Source organism: Verticillium nonalfalfae (genome assembly GCF_003724135.2).
Source record: "Verticillium nonalfalfae strain VnAa140/NRRL 66861 chromosome Unknown scaffold_168, whole genome shotgun sequence".
Classification (NCBI taxonomy): Eukaryota; Fungi; Ascomycota; class Sordariomycetes; order Glomerellales; family Plectosphaerellaceae; genus Verticillium; species Verticillium nonalfalfae.
In genome coordinates, this window is record NW_021167393.1 from 44,015 (window position 1) to 54,494 (window position 10,480).

Sequence of the window (10,480 nt, forward strand, 5' to 3'; positions counted from 1 at the left end):
TCACCAGAGCTGCTCTTCCGCGGCCCGGACGGTAGCTCGAGCAGGAACGTTGGCGGCAACCTCGAAGGTCTCCATGGTAATGTTGGCAATCTCGAAGTCACCGTCAAGTTGCTATATACGTAAGGTCACATTGATACAAACAAGTTCCTCCTGACGACTCCTTACGTATGTATGTCTTGGGCCTGTCACAGAGGACCCCTTGAAGCTGCAAACACAGGAACGTAGCATACCTCGCACTGAAAAGTAGCGGTTGGCGTCACTGGCGTGGGCAGCAATACTGTCAAGCACGGCAGGAATATGGTCTTCAGAAGCCGGCAGTATTGCCGACGCCAATGCATCCCATAGGGGCCATCATCCCACTCGCCTTCTCATTGTCGGCGAAGAATCCTGTCGGAACTTACAGCCAACTCCTACTGAGCAAATGGACGAAGGGCCTTCAAGGGGGTGGTGGGGGCCCTGACAACACGGACAACAGGTCGTCAAAATAGACTCGGGAACCTGCCTCGACCGCCGCCCCTGATCCCGGCCCCGCGGTTTGGGTTGTGTGCAGACGGGCCGACGGGGCAGCATATGGATGGGCCTGTGAGCCACCAGGAACCTGGCCTGCAGCCATCCGCGATCACTTCCTTACTTCACGCCCCCCCCCCCCCCTCCCCGCGTAGCCACGGCGGCCTGACGCAGATCCGGGACCTGGATACGGAAGGGATATGTACAAGATCTACACCCCTGCCCCCCGGTACAACGGCTGACGGGAGTGGCGGCTGCTCTGGTATCGGATCGTGAATCGCTGCAGCACGCCTCCTCCAAGGATGCTAGCATTTGGACGCGCGACACTATCGGGGAGAAGGGTATGGGTGCCGATGCGCAGGGGAAAAGTGTCCCTCTGCTGGTGACATCGCTGGGTGGCTGCAGCATGTCTGGTAGGACGAGACAGTCAGCACTCCTAATCGGGTATTCAGCGTCAGACCGGTAGGAAAACCAGGTCATACGTTGCGGAGATCTCACTTTGCCAGAGAAATCGTGGTTTGCGCCAGGGATATTGCTCCGGGTCGGGCCAGAGTTCACCGGGTATCCTTGCACAGCAAAGGATTTCGGCAATGTTTCCGAAGACATATCGTGGACCCGCTGAGGCGATGCAACCCTGCCAGCACGGCGCAGATGGAAAAGCCCGGCAGCCCTGTCCATTTCCGATGCCTCTGCCGGCTAAAGTGTCTGTGATTTACAGGGGCCTGCCAACAACATGATACGTTCCAATCCACACAAACTGGCCGTTCGGAGAGAAATCCGAGACTGTAACGTCACCGTGACGTGTAACGTTATTTCTGAGGACAGGGGACCTCAAGACCAGCGCAGGATATATGAACGTGGCACCTAGTCTGTCCCGATTGGAACCCAGTCTTCATTTTACAGTTCTCGTCGCGGCAAGTCGAATCCACAGGACAACATGTTGGGCCCGCAGGTACTCTCTGGGAGATCAACGCCTTTCGACAGCCCTTCAACATGCCGTTGCTACGCAACTTGTGCTAGGATCTCATGAACTGGTCCTCGCCTCAAGAGGCAAGCCCTGGACTTCGTTGACGGAGTGTAACAAGGCGCTCGAAGGGCGTCCTACAGCAAGATCGAGGTGCTTCTCTTTTCAGCCATGGCGTGCGACAACCAGTTGACGCTATATTTCCAATCCTCGCCATCGACCTCAACGGCGCGATTGCGCCAGAGTTCGTCAATTGGCAGGCTCGCTCCCTCGGTCAAGCGCCCGACGACACGCATGATTCCTTTGAAGTTTCTGGCCATCGGCTCATCGCGTCGGGGATGGGCATTGGAATCGGCCCGCGACTCGGACGAATTCCGTGATTCTGACATTTAGCGATGCTTGCTGCACGGTCTACGAGGACGCGAGGCCGCTGTTCCTTTTCGCGCCGGCGACAGGATGAGAGCGAGGTATTGACCATGAAGAAGCTCCTCGACAGTAGACCTCGGCCGAGTGAGCAGGTACAAGCTGGCCTCGAGCACCCGGTACTGGGTTGGAAGTCATTGAAGTATCCATGGTGATTTTGCCCCGACAGGACAATATCTCATGTGCAAACAAGCATTACATGGGATCAGCACCGAAACCGCACGCAAAGTGCGTGGCAAAAACAAGACGACCCTGATTTCGATTCGAATAGAATCGACTTGGGATGTTCCACAGTTTGACGAAGGAGGCAATTACTACGAGATGGGACAGTCATCAGGGGCAGAGGTAATGTTCTCTACCTAGAGGATGTAGCCATTGTGAATATCATCGCATCGAATGGATCACAAGGCGAGATGGTTGCGATTGGTCAGTGGCACTGTTGTCGGAGGAGAAGGGTGAGGGGGAAAAGTGCGGATCGAGAACGTGATCAGACGAAGAAAAGGAGACAGAAGTCCTGTGCATGAGGCTCGAAAGATACTGAGGGCTGTTTCAAGAAAGAAAAAAAAAAGACTAATGCTGTTCGATCTCGATCTAGGCCTCTGGGCGGAGTGGCACACCACTTTTCTCCCGAGTCGCACCTGAACTGCGTCGGAACACCTACCGAGGTGGTGGGCTGTTTCGAATTCGTCCGAGATGTCCAGAGCCCGTTGAAAGCATGGTGGGCTGTTGGTATGAGGTGCAGAAGCAAGTTGCTGGCCCGACGAATCTGTTCGTGAGGCACCGCTGAAGAAAGCAGTTATGGGTGAACTTGCTCGGAAGACGGGATCAGCATTCTGCGCTAAGAAGATTCATCAACCATGGCTCATGGAGCTCGTTGTGGCTTATAATGCGGATATGTCATGGCAACTATTTCTCGTTGCTGCATGGAGTTGAGGCTCTGAGTAACGATGTGTGTGGCCGACATAGAAAGAATGTAGAGGTACATTCAGGCGGAGTCCCTAGGCGACGCTAAAGCTGCTCATCTACCAATGACGTGGCTAAGATTTGCACCCCGCGAGGTCCTCATCTTGGCTTTGCCCTTCAGACTCCACTGGAGCACGGCCAAGGGACACTCCAGTACAGGGCCTTCGAGGTACCACCCCGCCTCCCATCCGGGTGCCTTCAAATAGTCGAGATCACCCGTGCTCAAACATTTCCTGGTTCAGACACCAGACGAGACCAGACCACCAAATTCCATTTTCATGCGACGAGACGACCAGGTCGGCCTGCCAGGAGCGTACTCCCTCCCCGGATATCCCCCGAGCCTTGTTTCGACGACGAGCGCCACGTCCTGCGTCTGAAGATCTCCCGCAAACCTTCTCATCGTCGCAACGTATATCTTGGACGCCGGTCCAACCTCCGGCTCAACTCGAAAGCCTCGTGCTGAGCATATACAAACAAACTCGACTGTTACGTCCAACACCGACGAGCCGGCATCGTCGTTTCTTTTTGCCTTGTTCTTCCTCCCTTGATACCCCAATTCGACACCCTCCTCACCATCCAACTCTCACCATGGAAGCCCGAGCTCCACACGGCGACATGGCTCACGATGCCACGACGGCCGCCAGCACCGACGGTAGCAGCATGGGAGGCCACGAGATGGGCATGATGGTCGTTTTCCAGAACATGATCCAAACGTCCCTTTACAGCGAGGCGTGGACGCCCAACAGCGTCGGCACGTACGCTGCTACGTGCATCTTCCTCATCGTGCTCGCCTCCCTGCTCCGCGTCATGCTCGCCGGCAAGGCCCTCCTAGAGCAGCGCTGGCTCGACCAGGAGCTCAAGCGCCGGTACGTCGTCGTCGCCGACAAGAACACCCTCGGCCAGCAGCTGTCGTCCGACAGCCTCGCCAAGCAGATGGTCATCTCGGAGAACGGCCGCGAGGAGAACGTCACTGTCGTGCAGCGAAAACACGGACTCACGAGGCCGTGGCGCTTCTCCGTCGACCCCGTCCGCGCCCTCCTCGACACGGTCATTGCCGGCGTCGGCTACCTTCTGTGAGTGTCCCTCGCGCCCTGCACGGGGTGTGCGTCGCCCCGGGAGCGAGCGCTAACGCGATATGATAGCATGTTGGCAGTCATGAGCATGAATGTCGGCTACTTCCTGTCTGTCCTCGGTGGCGTCTTCCTCGGCAGTATTGCCGTCGGTCGCTATGCCATTCACAGCGAGCACTAGAGTGGTTGCGGGTGGCCATAACAACATGTTATTTCAGATGCCAGCCAGCCAAAACAAAGAAAAGAAAAGAAAAACAAGGCATTCTTTCGAGCGACATTCTTCTCGTCCTTTCGTGCATTCTTCCGCAGCACTGCGTATAATGCTGTAATGCGTGCCTCGTAATCACAACTCCCAGGGCGAAGCCCTCTTGCATCCCAAGCACGTAGAATCAGGAGAAGAAGCAGATCAGTATGAAAAAGCAGATGAAACACGCCGTGACCGCTCTGCCTTTTTCGCGTCGAACATTGAAGCCCGGCCCGTGTCTGCACTTCTCCCCCGTCCGAGCGACCGGCTCCTTCAAGTACCGGTACCTACACCCGTAGCATCGTCCGTGGTCCGTGCAGAAACCTTCTCAAACCCGCTCACATCGGATCCACTCCTCAGAAGCCAATCATGCACGTGACAGCCGACACCCCATCCCACTTTGTCATCACGCCAGTGGCTCATCGAGGTCAAGCCACTACCGTCAGCCACACCCCCTCACCAAAACGTCGCAAATGTGGCTGCACGCGCGCCCTCTCCCCGCCCCCCGATGCGCGCCCACATCCGACACGGTCGCGATCACAAACAAGAGAGATGGGCCAGGAGAAACAGCCGCCTCCCAGCCCCAGCGAAAGAGAAGAACACACGCGCACACATTCACAGACTGACACGCGTGAAATGCTGCGCTGCGATCCACCGTCGCCATCCTATGAACCAAAGGCTACTTGCCTACTCCCACTCCAATCCGCGCGCGCGCCCCCTCTTCCCAGAAGGGTCCCCAGAAGGAGAGACCAGCCATCTGCCGACCTTTGTAACACCCCCGTAGCCATTGTCCAGAGTACCATGTACGTAGGTGCCCTACCGTCGTAAAGCCCCCCCCCCTCTTCTCGGCCCGTCACCTTGTTGTGCGGACCGCCCATGCCCGATACGTAAATGCCCCAGGCGCACTATCCCGTCCCAGGACGTAGTTCAATGCGCACCATGTCCATCACTGCCTACTTGATCAGTGAACCCAATCGAACCCAATCTGTCGGGTTCGTCGAGATCAGGTCCGAACCCTACTCATGAGTGGATGGCGAGTCGTGAGGCACGCACGCTGGATGTTCAGATCTGCGCATGTCTCATCTTGAGCGATTGGTAGCGCAGGGCCGTGAGGTTTCGGCAGTAACTACGTCTGCAGGGCGATCGAGGCAGACGTTCTGTTTCAGTGCATAGTTTTGTTTCTTCAGAGAACCATTTTTTTTTGGGCAGAAATAGCATCCTCCCCAGACCGGGTATCGCCGTTAATCCTACACGTTGGAGAGAGGGATGGCCTCTCCTGGCCGTAGTATATCATCAGACCCAACTCCGATATCGTCCCTCCCTTCCACCTTGCCGACCCAAACGACCCAACCACCGAGAGAAGAAAAAGAAACAAGCTGGCCTCTGGGCCGCGGGCATTGTGCCCCGTTATCCGCGTTCCAGACTTCCGCAGCATCGGTCTCGATCGGCATCCCTCGTCATCACACCCGAGCTCCCCCCCTCCCGCCGAGTCATCTACTGATCCGTCGAATCCACAACCTCAACCGCGTCCATGAGCAGACGCTGTGGGGTCGGGCCTGAAGATTGGCGGACCACTGAAGAAGCTTTGCAAGGCTGACCGATATTGGAGCAGACAGGACCTTGCGGGACGAGAAGAAGAAATGCAGAAAAAGCAACGATGCGTAATGCAAACAAAAAAGGCACCTGTGCGAACGCCATACCGTCGGAACCTCGCATATTATGTGGGCGTTGCCTCGATGCCCAGGCGATACGTAACGTTCCAAATACTTCGGAACGTCGAGCACGCGCCGGCTTTTCAGCGGGAAAGCAAGCATCCACTCGTCGAAGAAATCTTCAATCATGACTGATGGGACGAGTGCTGAGGAAGTCCGCCTTGCGCCATGGGGTAGCCACCGCGCTGTTGCTGGTTGACGTAGCCGCCATAAGCAAGGTTCGAGGGGTCCATTCCCATATTGGCGGGCATGTAATTGGGCGGCATGTGAGGAGCGCCGGGCATACCCTGCTGACGACCGGCCTGCGGGGGAAGATGCTGCTGGGGAGGCTCCTCTGGGGACTCAACCTGGTTGCCGTCGTCGACACCGTTCTCGCCGCCCTGGCTGGGCTCCGGAGCGTTCAGACACGCCTATCACACCAGTCAGTCATTATTCGCGCGACAGCAAGCTCATGGGCTGTGCGCAACGCAGCATACCTGAATCAAATTCTTGCCTTCGGCCTTAGTCACGAGAGGCTGGAGCTTGGGTGTCGTGAAGGTATAGACCAGGCCAGTTTCGGACACAACAAGCAGGAGCACCTGAGTGCCGGTGAGGACGGATAGCTCGTATGCCTGCGAGTTCAATCGTGTTAGCGATTGCGGGGGACAACAAAGGAGATGGGGGCGCGACGCTTGATCGACGCGCCGGTGGTGACTTCTTACCTTCTTCATAATGCCGGCCTTGCGCTTGGAAAAGGTGATGTGGCGTCTCGATTTATCGTTGATAAACTTGATCTCAATCTTGCGACGCTCACGACCTCCCTTCTCGTCATCGTCGTCGTCGTCGTCGGCGGCGCTGGGGCGCTGACGCTTGACGCCACGGTTCTCGCCGACGCTGCCATTGCCGACAGAGTGCGCCTCGTCGAGGTCGCCGGGCGAGCCCTGGTCGTGCTGATCAGTGATGTCGGCCATGGCTGTCAATTGCTTGTTCGCAAGGTATCACGAGGCAAAGAAAGACAGTTTGGTGGAGATGCTCCTTTGAGCGTTGTGCCGATTGATCTATGCTTGTTCTGGCGACAAGCGGAGAGGCTGTGTTGGTATGGATGTAGGTTTCTTCTGTCGCAGAAACCTGGTTGGCTGTTGCGCTGAATCGAGTCTGGTGGCCTGCGCGGAAGGGAGTGAGGAATACAGATTAATTTTTGATCGACCTGTCCGACTTCAGGCGTCTGTGTTTGGTATGCAGCGTTGTGCCTGTAGAGAGCGCTCCTTGATTTGTTGGAAGAGGCCGACGCGCAAGGGAATTGAAGGGTTGGTGCCAGACCGTGGTCGGCGATTGTTGTCAAGTGTGAGCGTAGGCGTGTGTGTGTGGGCGCGCGCGCAAAACAAGGAAACGCGACTTGTTCACCAAGCTGTGTTCCGAGAAGGGTTCGCGGCGAAGGAGTTGAGTCCGGAGGACAAGGTGCGGCCCCAGAGTAACGGTTTTGGATGTCAAGCGATTTCCCTGTACAGAAACAAGCAACGCAAGTGTCAGCCAGAAACCTCGATTGAGGATAAGGGCGAGAGAGAGCTGCGGAGTGAATGAAAAGAGGATAGTGAGGTGGTAGCACGGGCTGTGGCCATGACCAGACAGTTTAAGAAAGCGAAAAGGCGGGGGGGGCCGTCGCTCTACGCCTGGGGAACAGAGCTGGAGCCTGGTTGGAGGGCTCAGGAGGTTGGTGCTGCCGAAGGAGGGCGCACAGTGGGCCCAAGGGTGCAGGCGGCCTAGCACAGCAACGAGCTTGGCCCCTGTCCCCAGGGACCCAGGCACAGTAGTGTAGGTACGAGACTCGCCGAAGGGTGATGGCGCCCTCCACCTGCAGCTCGAGCCCTCCAACAACAGAATCCCCATTCCCCCCCTCGCGGTAGGTCTGTCCACGTTCCCACTAGAAGACGACACCTTGTTGACACTGTCTGCGTCTGGCTCAGTGTGTAAGGTGGCCTGTCGGACCGTTGGGATGGTGGGCCATGGCTTGCAGTTTCCCGCCCAGCTCGTTCCCATGGACGTGCACTGGCCATGCTTGCTGCCGGACCCGTCGCTACGGTGCCCTGGAGCTGGAATGTAGGGGATATGGCGTACAGCAGAGAGATTGGGCTTACCTGAATCTGGCGATTGGCACCTCCTGGTACAGTGTCTCTTGGAAATGGGGGTTAAATCTTTTCAGACGAGCGTCCGTTCCCGAAGGTGTGCTCGCTTTTCCGGCGGGGATCTCTGCACAACAAATCCAGTGTCAGCGTGAGTGCCCCTCCTCGACCAGAGAACCGCCCAGTCCAGATCCAGCACAGTGTCAGGAAGGGGGCATCGGTGGAAGGACGTGCGGCCCAAGCAGCGAAACAGAGGCGAGGAACAGGTGGTCCCATCCAGGGTGCGAGAATGCACGCGGTCAGTCGCTCACGCAGATAATTAATTATTCGTAGCGGGTGGAGCTTCTCAGGCACTTGCTAGGTCGGCCATTGGGATGGATGCAAACGGGGGGAACCCAGTGCGACTGGTGCGGTAGGGTACGAGCGAAGATGCACCCCCTCAATCCTCATCATCATCCCGCCCTGTCCGCCATTCCCCTGTCGCACAGTTTGCCGCTAACAATGCCTGGGAACATCTGAAGGAATCTGTGCCTCGGCCGGTGCCGCCTGTGAAGGGGTCCCTGAAAAGGGCCATTCTAGAGCTTGTCATGACTCTGCCCAGGCTCTGCCCCGAAGAACGTGTGGCGTCACAGTACAAACGTTAGGATGTCGAAAGGTGACTCGTCGCTCTTTGCGGCGGATAAGATCGAACAGCTTGTGTGCTCTCGGCGAGTGTTGTTTGCGTGAGAAGGGATCGACCGATTCGCCGTACAGCGGGCGTAGGCTCTGACTGAACTTTGGCATCTGCTTGTCCGTCCATCGAGCAGCCGATTCGCAGGGGGTTGCCCTTTGTGGTGGCCAGGCTGATACGTGGTTGGTCAAACGCGGTGATTGCTAGCGTGGTTCTAAGCCCGCCCGGCTCATTTGCAGTCAAAGGTGGGTAGGGTAGGAGGAGAATCGATGGTCGGGGGGGTGAATCTCAAACCCGGCAGGCTCTGATAGTGATTGTGCTCATCGTCGGAGGCCACAGGTTCATACGTCGCAAATGGTGATGACGGGTTTGCTGAGTGAGCAGATGCCTTGGTTTGCTCCAACTGACAGCCGCTGAGGCCAAGTAAAGGTTCTGTCGGCCAACAGGAACGACTGACCACCCATTATCCTCGTGGAGCGCGATTCACCAACAGCCCCGCCGGCGCCGCCGCCTTCGCCGGTCCACCGACCGAAGACCAGGGTTCAGCAAGGAAGATAGATTGGCAGGGGTTCGACGCGCGACTGAGGCAACACAGTGTTGATCCAGGGCACGTAGGTTTCGGCACGGACACTCGAGTGGCCGCTCGATCGAGAGAAGAACGTGGGAGGGGCGGGGACAGCGCGGCGCTGATAGCGTGTGATTGCAAGCGTAGAGATGTCGTGAGCGCGAGCGGTCAAGGCATGGCTTACCCAGCCAGCATATGCGATGTAACTTCAAGCCACGATACGCCGAGGGAAGGGTAGACGGAGCTGGCATCTGAAGAGCTCACAGGCGGGTGCGTGGTAGGTAGGTGGTTTTCGGAAGTGGATTGCTCGCAGAGGAGGTCTTCGTGTCGTGCTAATGCAATGGTGCCCCCCCCCCCCCCCCCCCCGGACGACGTCCGCCACCTTCTCGCTCTGCAAGTCCTGGCGGGACTCGCTGTGCAGGCGTCTCGGCCGAGCCAGGGTCGAGGCCAGAAATCAAACACACAATGGCCGCATAAACAGAAAGCAAAGCGGGCATGCAGGGGATGGGGGGGGGGGAACAAGTTGGTTGTGTGGATGACACAAAAGAGAGATGTGGTAACTGACCTTTGTAGTTGTAGCTTGACGTTCGATTTGGCTCCTGCCTGTATGGCTTGTTTTCCAAGTTGGGTATGGTTGTTGAAGGCAAGATGCGGGCGCCGTGCGATACTGTGGCGGGACTCACTCCCCAAAGAAGGAATGGCGGCTTGATCTGAACGGTCCTGATGTTGCACGTTTGCCGGCACTGTCGCCAGCCGAGCACCACGCGATGGATCTGGCCTGACAGGTTCGACAGCCTCTGGCGGCTATCCTAGTTGGGACTTGGTTTGGGGGGAATGGTCTGGAAAGGGACAGCAGGCAAGCATGCCTCGAGAGCCCTGTATATCGCTTCACTTTCTGAAGTATCTTGCCCAGTACGATATGGAGTGAGGAAGGACGCTTTTGCAGCGACGAGTCAGTGGGAAGGCAAGATGATGCAACACGTGTTCTGTGTCACGACAAGGACAGAGAGAAGCGCAAGATTGTGGGCACGGCACGAAGGGTCAGGCAGGTATCTAGGCGGAAGAGAGAGAGAGGTAGGGCAGGCGCGATCCTACCTGCCAGCCTGTTCCTGCTCTGCACTCATTTGTACCTTGTCAGAAGTCGCAACCGAGCTGGCCTTGAACCCCAAGGCGGCAACGGCGACTCGACTGGGCTACAGGCCTTGCAAAGAGGGAAAGGACGCCCCCTAGTCACGACTCCGGAAGGGCTTGACCAAAGGGGGG

General features: G+C 57.3%; 3 protein-coding genes across 3 annotated transcripts; 1 reads left to right on the forward strand and 2 right to left on the reverse strand.

The window, feature by feature from the left end:
- Window positions 1–1,113, reverse strand: D7B24_002661 (uncharacterized protein; the record flags this gene model as incomplete). Its single annotated transcript, XM_028636862.1, has 4 exons — window positions 1–111; window positions 667–690; window positions 751–917; window positions 990–1,113. The coding sequence occupies 4 exons, from the start codon at window positions 1,111–1,113 to the stop codon at window positions 1–3; spliced, it is 426 nt and encodes a 141-aa protein (XP_028491061.1).
- A 2,332-nt stretch (window positions 1,114–3,445) lies between these two features.
- D7B24_002662 (uncharacterized protein) lies at window positions 3,446–4,108 on the forward strand (the record flags this gene model as incomplete). Its single annotated transcript, XM_028636863.1, has 2 exons — window positions 3,446–3,930; window positions 4,000–4,108. 2 exons carry the CDS (start codon window positions 3,446–3,448, stop codon window positions 4,106–4,108), a joined length of 594 nt encoding a protein of 197 aa, XP_028491062.1.
- Window positions 4,109–6,008: 1,900 nt separating this feature from the next.
- MCM1 (transcription factor of the MADS box) lies at window positions 6,009–6,833 on the reverse strand (the record flags this gene model as incomplete). Its single annotated transcript, XM_028636864.1, has 3 exons — window positions 6,009–6,293; window positions 6,360–6,494; window positions 6,585–6,833. The coding sequence occupies 3 exons, from the start codon at window positions 6,831–6,833 to the stop codon at window positions 6,009–6,011; spliced, it is 669 nt and encodes a 222-aa protein (XP_028491063.1).
- Window positions 6,834–10,480: the final 3,647 nt, after the last annotated feature.